This window comes from Ictalurus furcatus, chromosome 10 (assembly GCF_023375685.1).
Source record: "Ictalurus furcatus strain D&B chromosome 10, Billie_1.0, whole genome shotgun sequence".
Lineage (NCBI taxonomy): Eukaryota > Metazoa > Chordata > Actinopteri > Siluriformes > Ictaluridae > Ictalurus > Ictalurus furcatus.
In genome coordinates, this window is record NC_071264.1 from 17,810,563 (window position 1) to 17,836,007 (window position 25,445).

General features: G+C 38.8%; 1 protein-coding gene across 2 annotated transcripts; it reads right to left on the reverse strand.

The window, feature by feature from the left end:
* Window positions 1–455: 455 nt before the first annotated feature.
* On the reverse strand, window positions 456–20,018 carry slc30a7 (solute carrier family 30 member 7). Of its 2 annotated transcripts, none has more exons than XM_053634807.1 (11): window positions 18,813–20,014; window positions 18,223–18,324; window positions 14,282–14,395; window positions 13,653–13,740; window positions 13,437–13,566; window positions 12,539–12,721; window positions 12,295–12,345; window positions 10,977–11,112; window positions 2,805–2,895; window positions 2,479–2,628; window positions 456–1,416 (listed from the first exon to the last, which is right to left on the reverse strand). In XM_053634807.1, the coding sequence occupies exons 1-11, from the start codon at window positions 18,890–18,892 to the stop codon at window positions 1,369–1,371; spliced, it is 1,173 nt and encodes a 390-aa protein (XP_053490782.1). In that variant the 5' UTR covers window positions 18,893–20,014; the 3' UTR covers window positions 456–1,368. The 2 variants fall into 2 exon arrangements, with proteins under 2 accessions (XP_053490782.1, XP_053490783.1); XM_053634808.1 differs by lacking the exon at window positions 456–1,416 and adding an exon at window positions 1,501–1,762 and having other exon boundaries at window positions 18,813–20,018.
* Window positions 20,019–25,445: the final 5,427 nt, after the last annotated feature.

The following is a 25,445-nucleotide window of genomic DNA, read 5'->3' on the forward strand; positions in this document are numbered from 1 at the left end:
CATGTTTTTGTGTTTTGCTTTGGTACCGACTACTGAAATTTTGGTACCGTGACGACCCTAACATTTACTCTCTGTTTAGCCAGATTGAATCACTGTACCATATGCATTACATTATTTTTTTAATTTTTTTTTGTAGCATTTTGTGAACTTCAATTAAAAATTAGAGGTGTGGGTCCGTTTTGAAATACCAGTCCCACCTGATCCTGACAGAATTCTGCCCACTTCTGCAGATGTCTCTACTTGCATGCGACATCTGCTAACAAACATTATATTTTAGGGAATAAAGCCAAACAAATTATTAAATCAGGACAAACTGAAGATAAAACAAACAAACATTTTTGTTTGTTTCAAGCTGTCACCTGCTTATTCAGTTGCTCAATAAAGTGTCTTAAGACATGAAAGTGGGCAAAACTTCAATCTAGATAAATCAGTAATGCATGTATCATTTATCAGTGTATGATTATTCGTGATTTTATTCAATCAAATGCAAAAAAAAAAAAAAAATGTACAAATTAAATGGCAATATAATTTATTGAATTGCACAAATGTACTGGCCTGTGGCACAGAGGTTTTGTTTCTTTTTTTAAAAAAAATCCATATGGGCAATTAAATTATGGACTTCTCACATTTAAGTGGCTCATCAGATCCATTTATGGCTGAATAAAGCTGGTGTTTCATCCAGTTTTACTAGAGTGGAGATCTGAGAAATAATCAGTGATTCAAACAATTAGAGAACACCATGCAGTAAAAAAAAGGCAAAGGAATGTTAAAACTAGAATGAACCTACAGGAATAACCCATGATTTTCCAGATATTGAATGAAGGAGAGGTGTGGGAGATTGTCCGAGAGATGCACTGTGGGGGAAGGCACTTAAGAGATCAAAGCGTGATGCTGAATTGAAGTGCGGGACAACACGAGTGACCGACGTCTGCAGCTGCAAAGACATCAGACCACAGAGAAAATACTAGCGATGATTCACTTCACATACTGCTAGAGGCTTTTCCTTCTTACACAAACATAACATTAAAACCTCATTCTGACCGTAATGAGAACGAGACACCAAATACAGACGAAAGTCTTTCAGGGATATTTAAAATAAAAAAAAAAGCTAACATGGACAGCTGTTGACCAGGGGCCACAGTGTAGTCTTCATGTTGTTTGGTTTTCCTAGAAAGAGTCAATGTACCGTACTGTACTGTACTGCACTGCACTGTGGCCGCTCCAGACTGGTCCAACTGAGTGATGACGGCATCGAGAAACCCAAAGAAATTAAGAGATGGGGCATTAAAAGGAGGCAGGGTTTGGTGATGAGCTTCATGTAGCAGCACAGAGGGCATTGGTCCCAGGACTCCTGAATCAATTTAACTCCTACATGGCCGCCACATCGATCTGAACGTACAGCTGCCTTACTCCCGCCTGGAGACACAAACAAAGTGTCAAAAAGTGTGTACCTGCCTATATTTTATAGAATAGTATAGTATATTTTTAAAATCACATACATCTAATTTAGGATTGCTATGTATTGGACATTAGGATTGTCTCTCAGACAATCACTGTTAGTCATGGTGCATGTTTGGACCTCACCGTTAGATTTCAAAATCCTGATAAAAATGCATATCACATTCCTTACTCCAGGGGTTCTCATCACTTTTACATCTGTCCTTCTGAACTCATCCTGAATCACACTACAGCACCTCAGTTTCTCAGCACAGGGACACCACCACACTGACTGCACTTTCTGGCTGTTTTTAATCCGTTAGCGCTTTATCAGATATGATGGATTTCAAACACAGAAGAATATGCATTTACTGACCACAAGTAAAATCAAAGCACATTTTAGTTTTGCACACTGCTGCACTAGTTAGATTTCATTTTGGCTCAGTGCGCTGCGTTTCCTCACAGATGTGCTTACTTTCTGCTCAGAACAACAACGTGAGAAAAACTGACAGTCTACATGATTTTATGGAAAGTCACTCTAAAGAAAGAACAACAAATTAGGGGATTTGGTTTGATGAGGGGATTTTTGTTTTCTTTTGGTTTTTATTCTATATACACAAGGATGTGCGAAGAGATTTATATAAAGTTAGTATAAAGGCTTTTTAAGAAATTTTTCCTTTAATTGTTTACTGCTGGTTTGTATGTTTTTAAATGGGTGATTAATACTGATACCATGAAAATGTGATATTGTACACTAGTGCAACACTGAATCTGATTCTGTGTACACCATGACTGAATGTGAAACCGTATGAACCCTAACAAATATCGTATCGAATGAGATATATCTTTATGTATCTCTCTCTTTATCTATCTATATGAGATATTATATATATGTGTATGTATGTATATATGTATATATATCATACATACATTTTTTAAAAATGCATGATTAGTACATTTCACTTTTCATTTCTGTACAGTACTGCTGTTGGATCAGGTGAATTGTGTATCAGCGACTCTCATCATCATGTTCTCCCTCACCTGTGTGAAGATGTTGTGCGTCTGGCTGAGAATCCATCGGGAATCGGCGTCCGGAGCCACGAGGAGTTTCAGCGTGCCGATGTAGACATCAGTGCACAATGTCCAGAAGTGCGGCTCCTGCAAGTTATACACACCCTGCAGCTGCTGCACCTGCAAAGAGAACCACAAGAACCCACAGCTAACAATTAAGGGGAACCAGAAAGACCAACACTGAAATGGAAGCAGGCAGCTGTTCTGGTCATGTTGGGATTTAAAGCCTGCCAGCCTAGTCAGCATTTTCTTAAAATGGCGGTTTCTCTTAAGAAGTGAAAAGAAGCAGCACTCACTCTCTGGTAGCACTCAGGAAGGGTTTGGTCAAGGGCAGGTGGAGTCCGCTGCATCAGGATCCCAATGGATTCCCTCAGCAGAGGAACCACACTGTGGAGGAAAAGATTCCTGTTTATTTTCCACTTACTATCGCATTTCAAGATGCACGCACATGTCATGATATTTAATTTTCTTACTACTTGGGAAGCTGAATTTAGGCAAGAGATATAGTCCAACAAAACTGGAAAAAGCCTACAATTTTGTATTTAAAAAAGTAAACTAACAAAAATTATGAGGACAAATACACAACAGACAAAATACGAACATCTAATAAGATGCCAGTTGCCATTTACGTTTTATTCTTACTTCATGTGCTCATTTGGATGGTCCTATTTCACATCTACAAAGGAACACTGTGAAAGAGATCAGCACCTAACCTCACTAATACTCTTGTGGCTGAATGGGCAAAATCCCCAGAGCCATGCTCCATAATCTAGTGGAAAGCCTTCCCAGAAGAGTTGCGGTTATTATAACAGCAGAGAGGAGACTAAATCTGTAATGTGACATTCAATAAGCACATACGAGCATGATGGCCAGGTGTCCACAAACTTTTGTTCATACAGTGAATGTCTTTAGGTCAGGAACTTTTTTTTTGTTTGTTTTCTTTTTTATAATTCAGACAGCACATTAATATGACTTATACCACAGCACTGCTGAATTCTGGATACTGATTGGCCTGAAGATGCTGATTCATGTTCTATACCAGCAGCTCTGACAGAAATCTCGGTTTATATTAATGCGCTTGTTGTAATATGTTATTTGTATTGTAACAGCTCACTCACAGAGATTTGTACAGTGGATAAGCCACACAAACGGATAAAAAAAAACAAAAACAAACATGTAACTGTTGATATGGTGAAATCTTCTGTAAGGAGAAGTTTATTTGAATATTTATGGAAAGGAGAGCCCAGTGTCAGCACTTCGTAACAGTCAGAGGTAAAGCTGCAAGAAGTTTTCTGACATCTTCAGGACAGAAGATTTTTACTCTTTTTGGTTTCTAGGTAACATGACGAGGTGTGTTTCTTGGTGAAGGAATGACTGTTTATAACTGCTATAACTTAAGTATAGTGTAGTGTACAAGGCCAAAAATAGTAAACAGTCAAAACATCCATACATTGATGATCACTGTGTTGCAAGAACCAGATGACCGCTGACTGAAACCAATGACAGACCACGCGGCTGCTCATAATGTGGCTAACATAGCTAGCGTGTGACCTCACAGCTGACGTGGCAGTGCTGTGCGAACCACACAAAACTCTCCTCCACAGAGCTCAGAGAGGGAAGATCATCTACTGTAGCATGATCTTCATTCCTCTCCCCTTCCCAAACCCTCTATCGTTGACCACGGACGCATATGGAAGCCATTAGAGGGTTTCTGGGCTTGGCCTACTTTTCTCTCTCTTCATCTAATCTGTTGTACCCCTTTTCACTTAAACCCCAGTCATAACTTCTTCCTCAACACAGGCTTGCTTTTGCTTTTAGGCTAAGCAGTCACCTAGTGCCGGAATCTACTTCATCATCATCATCACTACTGCAGTCAAATTGCACAATGTCTTCAGACAAATCAGCAGTAAACAAAAATATTTACACCTCATTAAACCCAAATTATGTCAGCATCTGTGATTTCTCAATATCACACTCAGTTCAGCGCTTCCTCAAAGACTCCACACACGCTGAATGACTGCAGTCGTTAGCAGTCATGCAGAGTTCCTATATAATCTATCAGACTCCATGAGCTCAGCAGTTCTTCCTAGTAACCTCTCTGTGGTGCAATAACAGTGATGTTCTACAATTTTTGCACAAGCAAGCATTCCGTTTTAGGACTCTGTTCAGGTTAAAGAGGGTGGGCGATTAGGCAAAAATGTATCCGGATACTTTAAAGATATTATGCTTCACAATATTTTGTTTTGCTAACAAATATGTGGAGCCATAGAATAAAAGGTTTACATGTACAAAAATTAAATAAGAAATTGTAATGTTCAGTTACTTTATTAATAAATGTGCACCATGATGTTAATATCAGAATGAATACACACACACACACAAATAAATAAATTATATATATATATATATATATCCGCTGATGAAGCCTCAAATCTGACTGGTCAGAAGGTATTGATTAATCTTCTATAACAGCAGCTCTGACAGTAGTGCAGCTGCCAATCATAGGTTTATTCTAATAGGTTACTGTTTCTATAGTAACAGCAATGTGTATGGAGGACACTCCACATACATGGATTAAAAACGTGTAATTGTTGATATGGAGAAGTTTTGTGCAAGGAGATGTTCATGGAAGGAGTCTCCAGTGTCAGTGCATTGTAACAATCAGATGTAAAGCTGTAACTTTAAGTCTTGATGACATTGAGCTTATCGGAAACTACATTACAAACGTGTGAGAAAAGAAAAGAGAGAGTGCGGGAACATCCGTTTATAGCCGCTATAACAAGTGAGAACAGGAACTAATTTGTTTTGTGGCCGTTCCATAATAGAACATTAAATGTAACTATAAATGGATAAAAAGTATATCTCGTTGTTTAATAAATAAAATTGTAAAATCGCCGACAAACTACTGTGGTATAAACCCTTCAGGACAAGCTGTTATAGGAATTATCACCTTCGCAGTAATAACAGTACCTCCGCGTCACCACACTACCCCATCGCTGGTTATTTTCCTAGAACAGCATGACACCAAGTAATTTACTCTTTACTCACACCACAATTACCCATGACTGACTGAATCTGAATTCTTAACATTCAACGCAGAAGTTCAGCACTTTACATGAGCTCCACTCTTGTCTGGGCTTTAAAAATGAAAACAGGAAAGCACTGCACGAGGGGTACTCCGAGTTCTGACATCACAGTATTGTTCCAAGTTTCCTGTACTTGTAGATGATTCACTGTTAAGCATCATACATTTACTGCATGTTACTCCCTGAAGATTGCACTCACACGGACTAACTAATGAACACACACGAACACACACACATGGAGTTTAGACTGGAACTGGTGACAGTTCTGTCACTACATGAAACTAATTTAATTTACCTCCCTATGAGAGACATGTAGAAGTTCACCTCTGAATGTTTTTTCTTTTTGGCTTGAAATATTCTGTAATTATTCTCAAAATAGTACTTTTTTCCTTGCAAAAATTATTTGTTATCGTTGAAATATTACTTTTATTCTCAGTACAATGCAACTTGATTTTCCTCAAAATATTATGTTGTTTTCTTTTATTAAAAAAAAACAACAAAAAAAAACACTTTTTTTTTCTTTTAAACCAAATAAACCAGTTTCCGTTCTCAGCTGCCCAAAGTCAATATGACCCATGAACGCAACACAAGGGTTAAGAAATAGCAAAGAGAAAGCATAGTGTAGCTGCAGCTTTAGACTTCGAATACAGTAGAAATTTGGAATGTTTGAATTTAACATTTCAATATTTTGGTGCCATTTATCATGGTTTGGCTGAAAGGCTAAATTACTGTCATACTGATTGATAGAAATCAAAGCTGAGGGTTCACTGCTCCAAAGCCGTGGTCTCGGGTTTTTAGTCGACTCTCCAAAAATGACCAAATATATTGAGAGACTAAAAATAAAGACCCCTTCTGTGAAACCTCTGAGACGGAGGCCTTGCCTTGTTAAAGAGGAAGAGCTGGAGATTACAAGTACAGCCTGGAATATGGTCATTAGCTAAAGCCAACTGATCTGGAAGCCGAAACATTTCAAAAGATCCAGCTGGGGAGCCTGTCATTAGAGAAACCGGAGCTGCTGTTGGCATCGAGCGGTGTGTGGCGTGTGCCTATCTCGTCTGACCATGAACACTTCCCACAACAAACATAGCAAGAGCTTTGGGAGGGTCTGGATAAGAGCCTGCTGTAAACATTGAGCATGTTTGTGTGTAAAGCTCAGCTGAAAGAGATGTATTCTTTGCAACAGGTTCTCAAACTTGTGAGCTAAATAATTCATTCATTTCAGCCTTTTGCCACCTCAAAGCAACCCTTGTTAAGCATTCGGGTTTTCAAAAAAAAAAAAAAAAAAAAAAACCCCTTTACACGCTCACACACTAACTTCACAGAGCCACTGCTAAATACCTCACCTCTGATCACAGCCGAATAAATCCATCCTCATGGTTTTGGCTTAGCACAAATGTGAATTTATTTTCATATTCCTCCTTCAGGCCAGTCGTCAGGATCTGGGCAAGGGCTTAAAGCGATTAAGCAGCATTTTGGAAAGATCAGGGCCATAACAGCAGGAGCTTTCTGTGTGCGTCCAGGTAACACATACAAAGCTTCTGCTATATAGACAACCTATATACTCCCTCAAGACCATTTGAATCTAGTTTTTGATGCGAGACTCGAGTTGATTATGGTTAAGGTCTTAAAACAAAAAAAATGAAGTCTTCTCTTGAATCTACTGATCTCCTGGAGCTGGAAAACGCACACTTCTGCTATTCGATCACCAGAGCGTCCATGTTACAGTCCAACTACAAACCACAGGCATTCCCGCAGAGCTGTTACAGTGCATGACCTCCCTGAACAAATGGAAGAAGATGCCAGAGGACCAATCAGCCAAACACAAGACAAGCAAACGCAAGGAGACATATGAGGACACCGAGTCTGATGACTCAAACACTCGGCTAAGAATTTTAACTTTTTCCCAGATTTTTAAAAACGATTATATCCTCCTGTATGCCAACTCCTGATTAGATACGTCTATGATTAGATAGATCCAAGCACTTCTGTATAAAACTGATTTGCTGAGAGTCACATAGGAGCTCAACGGCATCTAATATTCAAATTATTACAGAATAGCATACAGATATTTGATCTCTAGAATACCTAGCTATGCCCTCTATAATTGTTTTCCTTTTCCACAGCTTACTGTTAACAGATTATGCTGTGCGGTGGAAGAATCGTTAATAAATTAACGTATTCATTGAACACTGGATTTTAATAATAGTTTTTGTCGCCGTTTAATAAAAGCAATTTAGAACGTGCATAACAGTGATTTTATCAGAGGTAAGGGTGTTTCTTAGGCAAGACTCAAAACAGTGCTTATTGCTTTAACATATTTAATAGTTAGAAATGTCATTTTCGGCTGTTTTAAAGACACTACAGGAAAGAAGAAACAGTTACAAACTACAAGATGCATATTCATGCCTCTAGCAGGCCTCGATATCCATTTGTTAATGTTTTTAGTAGGAGTGATACTGCAGTCTTATGTTGCCCCAAGTGGTAAAATAATATTGTTGATTAGTGCTAAAGACATTTTAGATCCTGTAGTCATGCTAGCAAAAATAAGCATCAGTAATCTGACAATCTAAAGCTTTGGCTTAAACATATTACAAGGTTTCAGCATTAAATGCTGATGTATAATGACTGTATATAAGGATATCGGATAACGATTAGCAAAATCCTAAAGCTCGTGAAGCAGCAGAGCTCTAAATGAACAAAAATGAATGAGCTTAAACTAAACTAGTAAAGAATCGAGAATGTTGCCATATAGTCTGGAAAATATTATATTAGGTTTTAGTTACTAGAAACATGTTTACAAAGATACATCACAATACATATTAATACTTAACCCTCAACATGAATTTTTTAAAAGAACGTATTCCAGCATGACAACATTTTTTAACACACGGATCTCGTTTTACTACGTCTCATTAAGGAACCTTGCACCTGTTTTTTATTATAGAGCCAAGTTTTAATTGCCAGCTCAGGTTGTGTAATAGCTTTGTGAACTTGTCCATGCCTGGACCCCGTCTCTCTGTGTATTGAAATTGAAATCGAAATTGAAATCTCTCAATCTCTCCCTCCCTTCCTCCCTAGCGTTCGTGTTTTAAACAGGACAAGCAGGATGGGCAGGAGGTTTTGTGTTTATTGTCAGACTACTAATCTGTTCATTTCTTTGCATTTACCGCATACCACAGTGCGACTGAAAGAGAGGAACTTCAGAAAGGAAAAGGGAGAAAAAAATGAAGCTGAGTGACACAGAGCCCCCGTCTCTTGAGATCAAGGAAGGATGAGGGAAAATCCATGTTAAAAAGATGTCTTTGTTCTCACATTTTTAAAGTAACAGTCACAGATCATGGCTGAAGTCCAGAGAAGAGAAGAAAAGCCTCAAACATGGGGAGACGGTGAAGAAGAGAGATGCAGGAGGGCGTTTGCTGCGAGTTGTGCATTTAACAATTGAGGCCCCTTTTTCCGCTCCATCACAACCGCGTTAAAAGTAAATTCTCATGTAAATGCTACAATCTGTATCTGTGTAATGCTCCAAATATCTGTATTTGGATTTGAACAGGAAGTGGCTGTAGCCTAAACCAGAAGGAATTTTTTAATGCTAAATGAAATAATGACTCCAGAAACACTGGAACAGGGCTGCTGGAAAATGACGTAAATCACAAAATATAACAAGGAGCACTGATCATAATTTTATTCAACTCCTGAACTTGTACAGTCCCTCCACCTCAGCTACATCATAACACAAGTTCATGATCAGTCTCAACCACCCTGTGGAACTTTCTAGCAAACTTTATATCTAAATGTGACAAAGCATGTTTCAAAACAACTAAATCAGGGAACTGTTTGTTATAGTTGAAAACATTAGTCACCTAATAATATTCTTATTGAATTTACTTTAGTTTTTGGGTTTGTTTTATTCCAGAAAGGTCAGAAATATAATTGGAAACATTATCAGAATCTATTACAAGACTGAGAAGCAGTGCTATAGTGAGTAAAAATTCATTTTGTCATTATATTACCCATTTCCAATAATATTTTCATTTAATAACGATTAAAAAATGATGAAAAGCAGAGGTATGCCACCCTGTACCTAGTGCAAGGTTTGTGTATGTTATATGAAATGGTGGCTCTTTAAATAAAAACATTTCTTTTGTGAATTTTGGGCCATTCGTATAGAAATATGGCAGAAGTATTGGTTTAATTTTGACGCTCAGTAAGGTAATGCTTATTTTATTTATTCATGCAGGTTGTTATTAGCTACTGCACTGATTAGTAAATGTTATATTTTTACATTGGTGGTTAGTATTCAGAGAATTACCAAGTCAGTCATGTTTAATTCCGATTAGCTTCACCTGCTTTAAATGAACCTGCAACACTAACAATATTAAGCCACTAAAGCACGATTATTTTTTCTTGTAAACGAACACAAACTTACAGTTAACAGAGTTATGGTGCTACTGTAATGTGCAATACTGTGAAACTTTATGGAGTCAGAAGTCCAGCAGATATTTGGTCTCCGTCAGCAGTTGTAGCTAAATGAGTAGTACACGAGACAGCTGTTGGCTTTACCACACGTGGGAATCTCTGGTCTCCACCCTGTGTACAATACTCATTTAGCTCTGTGTGTGTGTGTGTGTGTGTGTGTGTCAGTGAGTGAGTGAGTGAGTGAGTGAGTGAGAGAGAGAGACGTCTTCAGTCAACTCCACCCAAAACCCACAGCAACACCTAAAACACAGCAGACTGAAGCCACTTCACTGCAACCCTCAGGCACACAGGCGCACACAGCTCTAAAGTTGAGAACTACTGAGCACCGAGTATACAGACAGATGTATGGAAGTGAAAAAGACCCCAAAAGTTGCATGACCTAAAAAAATTAAATAACTTGAAGTTTAAACTTAAACAAAATAATCAAAATTCACATATCACAACTGTCTGATAATAAAACAATTTTACTCAAGCATGAAATCAAAATTATTTATCACAATTACTCAGCCAACTATTTTATAAATTAATAGATTTATGTATCTTTATTTCATATCTCTGAACTAAAATCTGGATTAAAAGTTTTTTTAAAAACACTAAATATAAACAATTTTCTAAGTCAAAATGAGCCAATTAAAAGATGCAAGTTAAAGTTAAAATATGTGAATCCTTTAACATTATTAGCTTTTGTTGTAAGAAAATAATCTGTTTCTGGGTGGTGCGATATGTAGTGGGGAGCATCTGAATCTGTGTGTTTCTGCGTTTGTACGTGTGTACGTATACGTGTTTCTGCGCGTGTGCGCGTATACGTGTTTCTGCGCACGTATACGTGTTTCTGCGCGCGTATACGTGTTTCTGCGCATTTGCGCGTATACGTGTTTCTGCGTGTGTATGCATGTGCGCTCCCACCTGATGCCTATGAGAAGGGCGATGAGCATGGAGCAGATCGGATCAGCGATCATCAAGTCGTACTTCTGCATCAGGAAGGCTGAGATGATGACGCCGATGCTTCCCAATGTATCGGCGACGATGTGGAGAAAAACTCCTGTGGGACGTTAAACACAGCTGTTTCACATTACTCGCATCTCTCTCACACACACCACTCGTGCACTCCTAAAGACGGTGTTAAATTCAAACCAGTTCTCATACAAAATGGTAGTTATTTTTGGCTGAGGCTGCAGTCGAGTGGATGTTTGTTCAGTGAACTGTGACGCAGAATAAAAGCCAAGGGTCAGGATTTTAATTTCTAGAAATAGACCGGGTCAGACGAAGTCAGGCGAAGGGTTTGCATCAGAAATACCAAAAATGGCAGGCATTCAGACACCTTGCAGGCAGGAAGAGGTCCACGTGCACCAGCGCACACGGCAAATAAACGGTAGAAGTGTGTGGTGAAAGAACAAGCTAAGTGTGATGGTACAATGAGCTCTCTTTTAAAAAAGTTTCCCTTGAGCTGAACACGTCATGACTGAGGCTGCTTTCAGGTTCCCAGAACATGCAACCACACAACCCTAAATTAAGTGGAAAGCTCATCCAAGTACAGTGAGAGCACAACCAGGAATGCTAAAGCCCTTAAAAAGCAGTGACACCCACAAAGAATCATAGAGAGGATTTGAGAGTCGATCCATCACAGGGGCAGAGATGTGAAAAGGTGAAAAGGTCTCAGAGCCCAAAAACAGGGTAACCTTTTGCACCGTCACCTCCTCCCTCTCTGTATTTACCCTGAGCGGGGCCTCCCACAGGACCCATTCTGTGTATGAGGGGTGTGTGTGTGTGTGTGTGTGTGTGTGCGCGCGCCAAGGTAAAAGGGACACACTCACTTTCTCTTCTTTGCTCATTTTTCCCACACAGGCTCACACAAAGAGCTTTAAAGCGACAGCACTCCTGCTCTCTCCGAGATGTAAGCGTTAACCCGGTTAGTCCTGGGGGTCAAAGGTCAGCCTCTGGGCTGGTCTGACCCATCACCTTGCCGCAAATAAAACTCCATCAACTAATCACGTCTGCCAATAATGAAGGTGTCACATGACGATGCATTACTTTTCATGGGGCCCCATGTTTTTCATGCATTAACAAAACAAGCAATGCCATTGTCCTAGACACGACCGTTAGAAACGCAAATATTTTCATAGAGGGGGAAAAAAAAAGGCGGCACACAGAACGGTACAGTAACACATTACAGATAGGACTCTCACACCATCTGGTGGTCAGAAAACTGAAAGCAAAGTTTTACCTTGTAAGATCTGTTTGCTGGAGCCCTTTTCCGGCCTGTGAAAGTGATCATCTACAAAACAAAACAAAAACATAAAAAAATTAAATAAATAAAAGCATCAATTACACTACGCAAGTCCTAATATTCGAAAAGACACAGTTGGACTGCACAACATGAACAAAAACAGATTACTGTGATTATATATTAATATAGAATAAAACAAGTGACACTGTCATGCAAAGTAAGAAAAAGCTCCGGATCTTACCGTGGCAGTGAGGCTCCTCGTGTGAATGGCCATGTCCATGATCGTGTCCATGATCATGACCATGCCCATGACTGTGCCCGTGTTTAGAATCATGGCTGTGTCCGTGTCCCCCATGGCTATGTTCGTGTCCCCCGTGGCCGTGTCCCACACTGCCGTTAAAAAGAGAGTGGCTGTGCCCATGACCTACACGGAGACAAATCCAACCAATTTGGATGCTGTTATAGGAAAATAAATCAACGATAACATGATTGTGATGAAGCAGACATTTTTCCTAAAACAGCAAATTCCAAAGTGTTTTATTTCTCTTATGCCACAGCAACTTCCCAACAATTAGATTTATTTATTTATGAATGAACTATATTTCCTATATGTACATATTTACATTTTACACTGTAGAACATCTGTGAAACCTGTTAAGGCTTATGCTATAGCAGCTATAAACAGTCGCTCTCTAAACAGCTGCTCTTTGTTCTCTCTCTTGAATTTAGTAAGACCAAAAAGTGCCACTTGTCATGGTACCATGAAACTGCAAAGTGTAAATTCTGTTGTCCTGAAGATGTCAGAAAATTTAAAGTTACAGTTTTACCTCTGACTGTTTACTGTTATAAATCGCAGACACTGGAGACTCCTTCCATAAATGTTAAAAAAAAAAAAAAAAAAAAAACTCTAAATAAAATGATTAAATAATATCTCCACAGAGAAAACTCTTTACATCTTTTAATCCATTTATGTGAAGCCCCGTGTGAATAAGTGGTTGCTATAGAAACGATAACATTAGAACGAGCGCATGAATATAAAACTGTGATTTGCAGCTGCAATACTGTCAGTGCTGCTGTCAGAAAATTGCACGTTCAAACCAATCAAATTTCTTTTAGATGCCAGACCCAAAGAGCTGTACCTTCTTCACCATGAGAGTGTCCGTGTCCTCCGTGCTGGAACACGAAGATGCCGACGAGGTTGACGAGGAGCCCTGCAATGGACACGGGCAGCAAGCGTTCATGATGCACATCTGGAGGTTCTAACGCTCTCTGACGTACGAGGGGAAGAAAAACATCAGACATCAGTAACAGGTCAGTTCATTTTGTGAGAGTTAAATCAAAAGTCCTGCACTCACCTCCACTCCTTCTGAGAAGATAAAAAAAGCAGTGAAGATGAGGAAGAGACCGTTGACGAAACCTGCCAGCACTTCTGCTCTCACATAACTGCAAGGCAGAAGCACGCGATCAGGAGATATTACAACACTAGGCCACTGCACAATAATGTTTTTATACTGCACTCTACATACAGCCCATACTGTGGTGGGGGGGAGGGGGGGGTTTCATCTATTTTCTTTAATTATACATTTCATCTATTTTCTTTAATTATACATTTAGCTTTAGAGGATCATCATATAATCTGAGATGAAGAACATGTTATGTTATCACACAGCTTGTTATAGAATGTGGTCAAGATTTTTTTGCACCCCAAACAATTAATAATCGTAAAAACATGGCAGGAATCGCACAGTAAAAAAAAAAAAACAGCTTATCACTACAAGTAATAAAACACTTAAATATCATGAGCATTTATTATCATTATCATATGAATGTTACAGAGATAACACAGCCGACCATATACATGTCAGTGAATGAAAAATAGTTCTATTAATTTAAACAAAATACAGCCAACCACATGTCCCATCAGTGTTTAAAGCACAAAAACTACGGTGTGTGTGTGTGTGTGTGTGTGTGTCTGAGCGCTTACCCGTATGAGAAGGAGTCGTTGGACCTCCACCGTGAAATTACTGATGCTGCAAGACCTGCCAGGAGTGCTGTGCAGTCGAAAAACATGTGAAAGGAATCTGATATCAGCCCTAAACTGGTACGGAGGAGAGACAGACAGAAGCAAAATACTAATGAGTTTTTACAAAATCTGCATATTAATATCTCTCTAATTAAAGCAAAAAACATATATCCTAGACATATTTTAAAACCAAACAATCCTTTCACATCAACTCTTAGAAGAGTAGGAGTTGAACCAAAGAGTAGGGCTTTCATTTCTCTGTCAAGTCTGACAGTTACATTTGCTGTTATATCAGACATCAGCCACAATGCACAAAAAGGGACTGAATACAAAATGAGTCCCCAAATACACTGTGAAATATGCTGGAGGTGGATCAGTGATGCTTTCAAGCTATTTTACAGCTCTTGACAATAGTCATAGTGTCAAAGCATATTTCAACCCAAAACACGGTTGCCTCCGCCAGGAGGTTTAGACTTCAGTTTGAGATTTCAACAAGACAATAAACCCTACTGAAAATAGGGCTGCACGATTATGGTCAAAATGGTAATCATGATTATTTTGATCACGATTATTTATCACGATTATTCATTGATTTTAGGGACAACATATTTTTATTGCACTTTCACATTTAAATAAACAGACTGCTGCTTTCACCTCCATGTTGTGCTACATTCCTGCTAATATACAAATCTTTGCATCAAATTAGACTGGTCCTTAAAGTGCATCATCTCGTAGAAGCAAAATATAAATAAAATTGTACCCAAAATATAGGATAAGTAAAAATAAAAATGCCATCAACCAAACGAAAATATGTAATCAAATATAAACTATTCAGGCGTCTGCAGAAAAGGCAAAAACAGTGTTTACAGGAGGAGAGACGCAGACAAATCACCCAACTGAGCGGCACATGTCATTTTGTACCAGAACCTGGAAGTTATCATCACACTGGTTCCCTCGACAAAAACCCAATAGCATTTTCATATAGGCTTTAGGATTATCACAAAAAAAAAAAAAGCTCTATGACCAACAAAAGTTTACAATACTAACACGTTTTGTCCATCAAGATTATTTTCACAAATGAACACAACTTTTATGAAGTTTGAAGCCTAAATACAATCGGTAGAAATAAACAGCTAACCGTGTGCTATAAACGAACTAAACCACTGTCGCTCGACTTCAACGTCACCATCAACAAGCTTCCAACAACTTTTCCAAACTTGATTTAAAAACATTTTCCATAATACGGATTTACTCTGTGGATGAATCTTCATCCACAATTTTTTGGGAATTGTGCACAGCATACCTGAACCAGTTTATCTACAAAGACTTTTCCTGTTCGGCGTGATGACGTTTAATGTCCCTGACAATGACCGTAGTGCCATTTAGCAACATGTTAGTGCCATGATTTCCCCTTGCGCAAGCGCTGGAGCTTGCAGCACACTCTGAAACCCAAAGCGAAGCTGGCAGCGCGAGCGCTAAAATGCTAATTCCATTCCTGGGTTTTGGAATTACAAAATGATGTCATCCCTGCACCACTGACTGGCTGTAAGTTTAGGAAGGGCTTGATTTGATCTGCAGCGGAGTTTTCAATGAGCGGAGGACAAACTTTAAACGTCAACATCGCAGTCGATCATGTTCATGTAATGGTGGGAAGTCAAAATCGTAATCTAGAACAATATTCGATTAATTGTGCAGCCCTAACTGAAAATCTATGGTCTGAACTGTCCTGCCAAGAGAGTTTACTACCGTGCTCACTGTCACGATGTACATTCCACCCGGCACTAACGCTAAAGAAACGCTAAGTGAACTCTAGGGGGTTATCAGTAACTTACAGACAGTGCACCCCGAGAGATTTTTCACTGTCGCTGGAGATTTTAACTACGCAAATCTGAAAATCACTGCTACCACAATTCCACCAGCACCTTGCAACCCGTGACACAAACACTTTACACCAACATCCATGGTGCTTACATGGCTGCACCCCACACCCACCTCTGCAAATCAGACCACATCTCTGTTATGCTAATCCCACCATACAGACCACTTCTGAAATGTGCCAAACCGCTTCTGAAACAGGTGAGAACCTGGTCTGAGGGAGACATCTAAGCACTTCAGGACTGTTTTGAGCACACAGACTGGAATATGTTCAGAGAGGCTGCTACATACCACAACAGTACAGACTTGGAGGAATACACAGCATCAGTGACAGGCCAAATCAGCAAACACATAGATGATGTAACTTCCTTCAAGAACAAATATGCAAACCAAAAACCGTGGATGACTGCCGAAATGTGCACACTGTTGAAAACCAGAGACTCTGCCTTAAAGTCTGATGACAAGGCAGCACAGGAAGGGCCAATCTGTCCCAGGCTGTCAGAGAGGCTAACCCAGTAAGACTCAGTACTACTGCGCACCACACTAACCCATTAAGACTCAGTACTACTGCGCACCGCACTAACCCAGTAAGACTCAGTACCACGGCACTAACCCAGTAAGACTCAGTACTACTGCACACCGCACTTTACATAGCTGCATCAGTCACTTTATACTATGGAGCTCGTTTTTGATGCCAGTATAGCTGCTATACTTGTGCTGTTACATTACACAAAAGTAAAGTGGTCCTGACGAACCGTCAATTTCTTCCAATGTATACAAACTATCTACAGCAGGGGTGGGCAATCTTATCCGGAAAGGGCCGGTGTGGGTGCAGGTTTTCAACCCAACCAAGCAGAAGCCACACCTGAATCTACTGAAAGCCAAGATCAACTGATTAAACAGGTGGAATCAGGTGTGCCTCCTGCTTGGTTGGAATGAAAACCTGCACCCACACCGGCCCTTTCCGGATAAGACTGCCCACCCCTGATCTAGAGGAATGATAATAAAAACCCACTTGACTTGACGTGAAGTGAGCAATCCACATGCACTAGATTTGGTGACTTTTTATACCCCTTTAGGAATTCTACTTTACTTCTCTCCAGCTCACATTACAGCTGCAAGTTATACAAGCTGAGAGAACAGGTTCACTTGACTCACCACCAGTGTGTAAAGCTTAACGACCAATCGCTGATCACCATCATTCCCGACAACCAATCGCTGATCACCATCGTTCCTGACAACTAATCACTGCTCCTGACAACCAATCGCTGATCACCATATTTCCCAACAACTAATCACCAATGTTCCCACTGACCAATCACTGATCACCATCTTTGATCTCTTTACATGAATAACAGTGAGTTGAAACTATCTGTAACAGTTTCCTGTGTCCATTTCCTGATTCTTCACAACGGCTATTTATGTATTTACTGTACATAAATAGTTAGTTGTGGTGATCAAATACAACATCTTTCTACAAGAAATAAATGATATTTTCTGATAAAAATCTAGTCTATGTTTTCAGAAAATCTTTCTTCTTCATATAACATATTTTGACCCACAAAAAGAATCATCATGACACTTGAGTGAATATGAAAAATAAGTTTGTGCTGTTATTGAGTGACTTCTGATAGGTTTCTGCACAAGCACTAGGTCCTTTCCCCTGAGAGGAGCTGGCTACACTCATGTTTTGAGGAAACACGTCTTATTTCGCTGCTCTCTTATCACAGTTTAGTAATGAGCCGGCTCCAGCAAAAACATCACAAACCCTGCCGTCTTATCACTTTTCAGATTTGTTTATAAGCATACAGAGAGTTAAACAAGCAGACAGTCCAGTCAGGATTTGGTTAAAGCAGAGAGGTGGTTTTTAAAAGAAGTGTCCATGTCACAATCCGCACGAGAAGCTGTGAGCTGCAGTCTTTAGACCTACGTGGCACATCTGAGCTCACAGTGACGTTTGTTTGGTTCCCACTCAGCTAAGCTGCTAGCTGTTAGCTTTAGCTAAACATTCACACCCACACACTTACCTGTTACTCCAAATGCCGTACGTTAACTCCACAAAGGCAAAGGACAAATTCAGGCACAGGAAGAAAAATAAATTCCGCGATGTCTTGTCAGCCAGAATTGATCTGAAGCGGGGGGAAATCAGTCGCGTTAACCCAGCAGTGTCAGTTCATTTAAAAATTAAACATTTAACTTTACATCGGCTAAGCTAGCCAAACGTAGCTGAATAAAAGTACTTCTTATTTGTATAAACAATAAGAAATAAAACACTCTTCTGATTTAGTCATCTTAGTCAACAGCCAATTGTGTACATAGCTAGTTAGCAAAGCTAGCGTTAACCATATGAAAGTTAGATAGCTCTCTAACTTAGCCGTTTCAGCTAGGAACTGTGACTCACATTCATTCAATTTCTATTTCTATACACTTATGAAACAATGTTGGGTCGCTTCTTTAAGCTTAGACAAATGTTTTTGATTATTCCTGACCACCTGACTAAAACTTACTGCAGTTAGTTCACAGCCGGCTGAAATAGCATGCTAACTGTTTAGCCAATTAGCTTCTCGGGTCTATTCAGAAAAGCAGTTATAAAATTAACACCACGAACAGAAATTACCTGAACCATCCAGAGAGTTTGAGGAATAGATTGAACTTTGCAGGTTTGTATTCGTCATCTTTAATGGATAAGGGTAACATCTTAGTTTAGCCAGCACCGACACCTGCAACTCCGGTTTCCTTCAACTGTTATTACGGGGAAAGGGGGTGACGTCATCACGCTGACGTCCGCCTGTGGAGAGGTCTTTTACAACAGCTACTCCAACGTACCTGTACTGCTTTCTACCGTAATAAATACTGCACTATTATATACAATACTAAACACTACCTGTACTGCTTTCTACCGTAATAAATACTACACTACTATATACAATACTAAACACTACCTGTACTGCTTTCTACCGTAATAAATACTGTACTACTATATACAATACTAAACACTACCTGTACTGCTTTCTACCGTAATAAATACTGCACTATTATATACAATACTAAACACTACCTGTACTGCTTTCTACCATAATAAATACTGCACTACTATATACAATACTAAACACTACCTGTACTTTCTACTGTAATAAATACTACACTACTATATCCCACTATACTACATTCTACAATACTAAACACTACCTTTACTGCTTTCTACCATAATAAATATCATATAACTATATCAAACTGTACTACATTCTACTGCACTACATTATAACATACTAAACACTACTGATAAGTTTATTGTTAATACTCTCCCCTCCTACACAGCCCCACCTCTCTGTTTCCTGGTTCCTGTGTTGACACTTTTTTTCTTTGTTTCTCTGTTGACTGAGATGTGGATGGTTAAAATCCCTCACCATTTGTGCATTCCTTCGTTCCCTCACCATTTGCACATTTACATACCTTCCTGTTTTATGCAAATATGCCCTTCCACCTAACCAAAAGTTTGTTTTCCCCAAGAGCCATGGGATATAAATATCTGCACTCAACTATAATAGCTTACAAATTATAAATAAATTACTTTAAAAAAAAAAAAAAAAACAACTATAATAATAATACCTAGAATTTATATTTTCTGAAAAAAATTGTGAGTGGTGCTTGCATGTGAAAAATTCGACACCAGCATGTAGCTGCACAAACCAGTCAGTACTACATGTGCGTACACATTTGTTGAAGCATAACTAATCTGACCTATATTGGTAGCCATGAATATTGTATTTTTATGATTGAGGTGTTAATATAATAGGCTGTACCTGTCACAAAATGTGACATCATTAGAATACCCGTAATGCAATTCTCCTCATTGAGCCAAGCGTTTTAATGTATATATGATACATTAAGACACTTGGCTCAATGAGGAGAATTGAGTCTATGTTGTGGTAGTTTTGCGATTCAACTTACTTTGGTGGTTAACATACGCATAACACAATTCGCCTCAGTCAGCCAAGCATTTTAATATGTTATATGTCTATGTACAAGTAGTTTTGTGGTTACAGTCAGTTTTGTGTCAACATGCACGTGACACCATGTGGCCCATAATGCAATTCTGCACACTAAGTACAGGGTCGTGTCATCCCCTATAATGCAATTCTCCTCATTGCGCCAGTCGTTTTGATGTATGACATGGCTGCAGTAGTTTTGTGATTAGACTCAATTTATGGCCTATTATGTCCTGCAACTGATTTCTCAATGAGTGTGTATGGGGGATATTTGAGCTGGAATTTCGACATATACTGTACGTGGGAATGGCGTGAAAAGTAATCACACACACCTCCCAAGAATTTAGAGTGATATGAGGTATGATCTGTGTCTGTGAGTCAAATGTGCAGGACTAGATAGATGTCGAAGATTTCCTTTGGAGACAGTAAATCTAAACAGTGTCCCTGTTTGCTTATTTGCGCCTCTAGACTCATGTTACATTAGTGTGTATCCCGACTGGAAATTCCACATGACGTGCACGTTGGATGAGTTCCCAAATGGGATTGCCTGATTCTCTGGACCATGCCGTACTCTGGACATGTCATTCATCTTTCATTCATTGTCCAAATTTTCCCATCATTATCTATGGGGCTGGAATAAGGCCATTACCAGCGAAGGCCAGGCCATAACCACATCCTGAACATTGGGGGACCAAACCATTTGGTGGGGGTGGGGTCACAAATGTAATGGTCCTTTTTAGTTCTTTATGTAATAAAGGCCCAAATATTTATATTATGTATTTATATTGTATATATTATTTTATATACAATGCAAGACCTTTATCTTTAGGACCAAAATAACTACCGTAAGGTCAGTGTGTATTACAATACAAAAACAAGTTAGATTAGATCAGTGGTTCTCAACCTGTGGGGCGTAGAGAGATCGGAAGGGGGGCACAAATTGTTTTCAAGAAAAAAAACACAGACAGGGCATAATTTGTGTACTCGTGTATTTTATTGCTTTTTAAATAGAATGTGCATAAATGAAAAACCCAACATTCCCTCTCGCTCTGTATTGTCTTATTGCTGGGGAGAGGCAGAGCTTGGCCTGCTTTTGATGTAGCTGCCAGTGCAGACCAGTGTTGCCAACTTAGCGACTTTTCAGACCCCTTTTGTGCAAAAAAGTTACAAAAGGTTGAAAACCTCTGGATTAGATGGTTTATTATATTTCAGATTTACTCACTCTCTACCCCCTGGCAGGACTTTCATCTTATTATGCACGGATATAGTGAATAATATGTTCCAAAGAGTAGAGCACACCAAATATGAATTACAGAACTATTACTGTGTATATACTGCTAACTTTTTTCCCTGTCATCTTAACCTTTTTCGGCTGTCCCAAATAAAAAATATATATAATTTGATTGTCTTTTCATTATTGTTATAATGTCTCTGTAAAACGACATGACTGTGTCAGCTAGCCAGACAAAATTACTTACACAAAATTATTTACTCACCCTCAAGTTCTTCCAAACCTGTATGCTGTTTTCCGTGTAACACGGAAGAATGCTTACACAGCTATACAGAAAAACAGTCCATATGACACAAAGCTTTCATATGGCCACCTGAAGTATAGTTTTTATGGCGCCTTTATAGTGCACCTTTAAAGCTCATGATCACTATCTTCTGTCATTTTATGGAATAGAGCTGTAATAGAGTGGTAAAGAGTGTGTGTGTGTGTGTGTGTGTGTGTGTGTGTGTGTGTGTGTTTGTGGTGGTTGCGGAGGGGGGTTTCTTCTATTATGTGATGAAAAGTATTTGGGTAGAATGTGTGTGTGTGTGTGTGTGTGTGTGGGGGGGGGGGGGGTTCTTCTTTTATGTGATGAAAAGTATTTGGAAGTAACAGTATTTGGGTTTTCAAGTGCGTTCCTTGATGGGGCAAGTTAGTTACACGCCAAAAAAGTGGAAACTGAAAGAAGACGTAATATAAGTGCGCACAATTATAAATGTGATGCTTTCACTGCAGCAAGCGCCACTAATAATAATAATAATAATAATAATAATAATAATAATAATAATTAATACAATTATAAATAATACATCAGGATTTCTTGGTTGATTAAAGCAAGGGCCAAATAAATAAACAAAACAGTGAATGAGGAGTGAATGATCAGTGGCACGTTTCATCCAGCAGATGTCAGCATTGTATTAGATCACATTTCTGTGAACGCTGCTTCGGCATTGCTGAGTCCGTGTCATAAAATGTGTATGATCTTTTCCCCAGTTTTTCCCAATGTTTTTTTTCCCATTTTTTATTAGTTATATAAAGGTTGGAGCCAAACTTAGCAGCAACTTAAAAATAAATTTGAAGGGAAAAAAATTGCTACATTTGTTTCCACCTCGTTTCTGTGCACAATGAGCATAAGAAAAGAAAGAAAAAAAGAAAAGGAAAAGTAATAAATACAGAAAGAAAGAGATAGAAGCATGCAAGAAAGACAACAGGAGGGAAACACGAAAGAGAAGAATAATGAACTGCTGTCTGGGATAATGAGCTGCCGAAACTGTAAGCGGTTAAATAAACAGTGCGCGAGCTGCATTTTAAACACTTTAAAGTGGAAAAGAACAAATAATTCACCGTCTGAACTAAAGGAGTTGCCATGGAAACTGTTTTAGCGACAGGAGACGAGCAGGGCCAGTTAACCATCTAGAACCGCCAACTCAGTATGGGTCAGCTCAAGGAACAAAAGTGTGAAACTGTGAGAGAAACACGGACAGCTCCTGAAATATTTATCCAGTTGAGCAAAAAAAATGAATATATAACATGAAATACACTTGCAGTAACTGATATTCTGAGCTTAAACACAGGGAAAAGTTGTATAACACAATATGTGGTGCAATTTCTATTTCAAACACTGGTTGAATAATTATTTGCACCTAACAATACATGTTTGGTGAAGCATTGCATCTCGTCCTGTGGGTAATGTTAAACAAGGATAAGATAAGGATAAGAGATCTCGAGCCACTCCTCCAGGAAGAACATTTCAAGATTCGCCTTAAGAGTTGTGCATGTGGAGAACCTTTAATCCACATCACAGGTTCCAGAGACTGCCATTGTCATCAAAAACGTGATTTTATGTCCTGTGTTGAATTGGATATTGATTTAGAGTCATTATCTTGTTGAAAAAGCAACCCTAGTCTTAACTAAATACGGCCTTACTACTTCCTATCATACTGAACACTACCTTACTACTGTACTACAGTGTATAGTGTATAGTACTACATGAAACCGCACTGCATTCAACAATACTGCATTATACCTTAATACATATTCTTGTACTACATTCTGCCACGCTTAATACTACCGTACTACATTGTACTGCATTGCATTCAACCGTACCGCATTATACCTTAATACATACACTGAGTAGCCATAACATTAAAACCACTGAGAGGTGACGTGAATAACATTGTAACTTCTCATCGCAATGGCACCTGTCAAGGGGTGGGCAGCAAGTGAACAATCAGTTCTTGAAGTTGATGTGTTAGAAGCAGGAAAAATGGGCAAGCGTAAGGATCTGAGCGACTTTGACAAGGGCCAAATTGTGATGGCTAGATGAGTTGATCAGAGCATCTCCTAAACATGCTGGGTGTCCCCACTATGCAGTGGTTAGTACGTACCAAAAGTGGTCCAAGGAAGGTGAAATGTGTGTGCGTCGCGTACCTGGGGAAGAGATGGCACCAGGATGCACTATGGGAAGAAAGCAAGCTGGCGGGAACAGCTCTGGATAATGTTCTGCTGGAAACCTTGGGTCCTGGTATTCATGTGGATGTTATTTTGACACATACCACCTACCTAACCATTGTTGCAGACCAAGAACACCTCTTCATGGCAACGGTATTCCATAATAGCAGTGGCCTCTTTCAGCAGGATAATATACCCTGCCTCACTGCAAAAATTGTTCAGGAATTGTTTGAGGAACATGACAAACAGTTCAGGGAGTTGACTTGCCCTCCAAATTCCTCAGATCTCAATCCAATCGAGCATCTTTGGGATGTGATGGACAAACTAGTCAGATTCATTGAGGACTTAAAGGATCTGCTGCTATCGTCTTGGTGGAGTCCATGCCTTGACGGGGCAGAGCTGTTTTGGCTGCACAAGGGGTAGGTCACACTATATTAGGGAGGTGGTTTGAATGTTATGGCCGATTGACATATACTTGTACTACATTCTACCACGTTAAATACTACCTTTCTACATTCTGCCTTACTACTTTACTACATTCTACCATACTGCTTTATATCTTAATACATATTCTTGTACTACATTTACTATATTGCATTCTACCATGCTTAATACAACCTTACTACATTCTACAATACGACATTCTACCATGCTTAATACTACCTTACTACATTATGCTATACTACATTCTACCATGCTTAATACTACCTTACTACATTCTACTATACTACATTCTACTATGCTTAATACTACCTTACTACATTCTACTATACTACATTCTACCATGCTTAATACTACCTTACTACATTCTACTATACTACATTCTACCATGCTTAATACTACCTTACTACATTATACTATACTACATTCTACCATGCTTAATACTACCTTACTACATTATACTATACTACATTCTACCATGCTTAATACTACCTTACTACATTCTACTATACTACATTCTACCATGCTTAATACTACCTTACTACATTATACTATACGACATTCTATCATGGTTAGTACTACCTTACTACATTCTACTATACTACATTCTACCATGCTTAATAATACCTTATTACATTCTACTATACTACATTCTACTATACTATATTCTATCATGCTTAATACTACCTTTCTACATTCTACTATACTACATTCTACCACGCTTAATACTACATTACTACATTCTACTAAACTACATTTTACATTCTACTAGAAATATTACCTTAACACATATTATTATACTACATTCTTTGTTTCTAAATCATACCTTACTACACCTATACTATACCAATACTATATTTAATATACTAATACTAAACACTACCTCACTATCCTATCATACTAAATACTACTACTACTAACATATCCTGCCATACTACATTCTTTGATATTGCATTCCACATTCACTAGACTGTTGAATTTCAGGTGCTGCATTTTGTGGGTTTCTCTCAAGATGTCTTTTGTACAACCTTTGCAAACTGTGAGTTGTTATGAAGGCACTGGCTAAAAGTTCATTTTAAAACTAGACAAAACAACTATA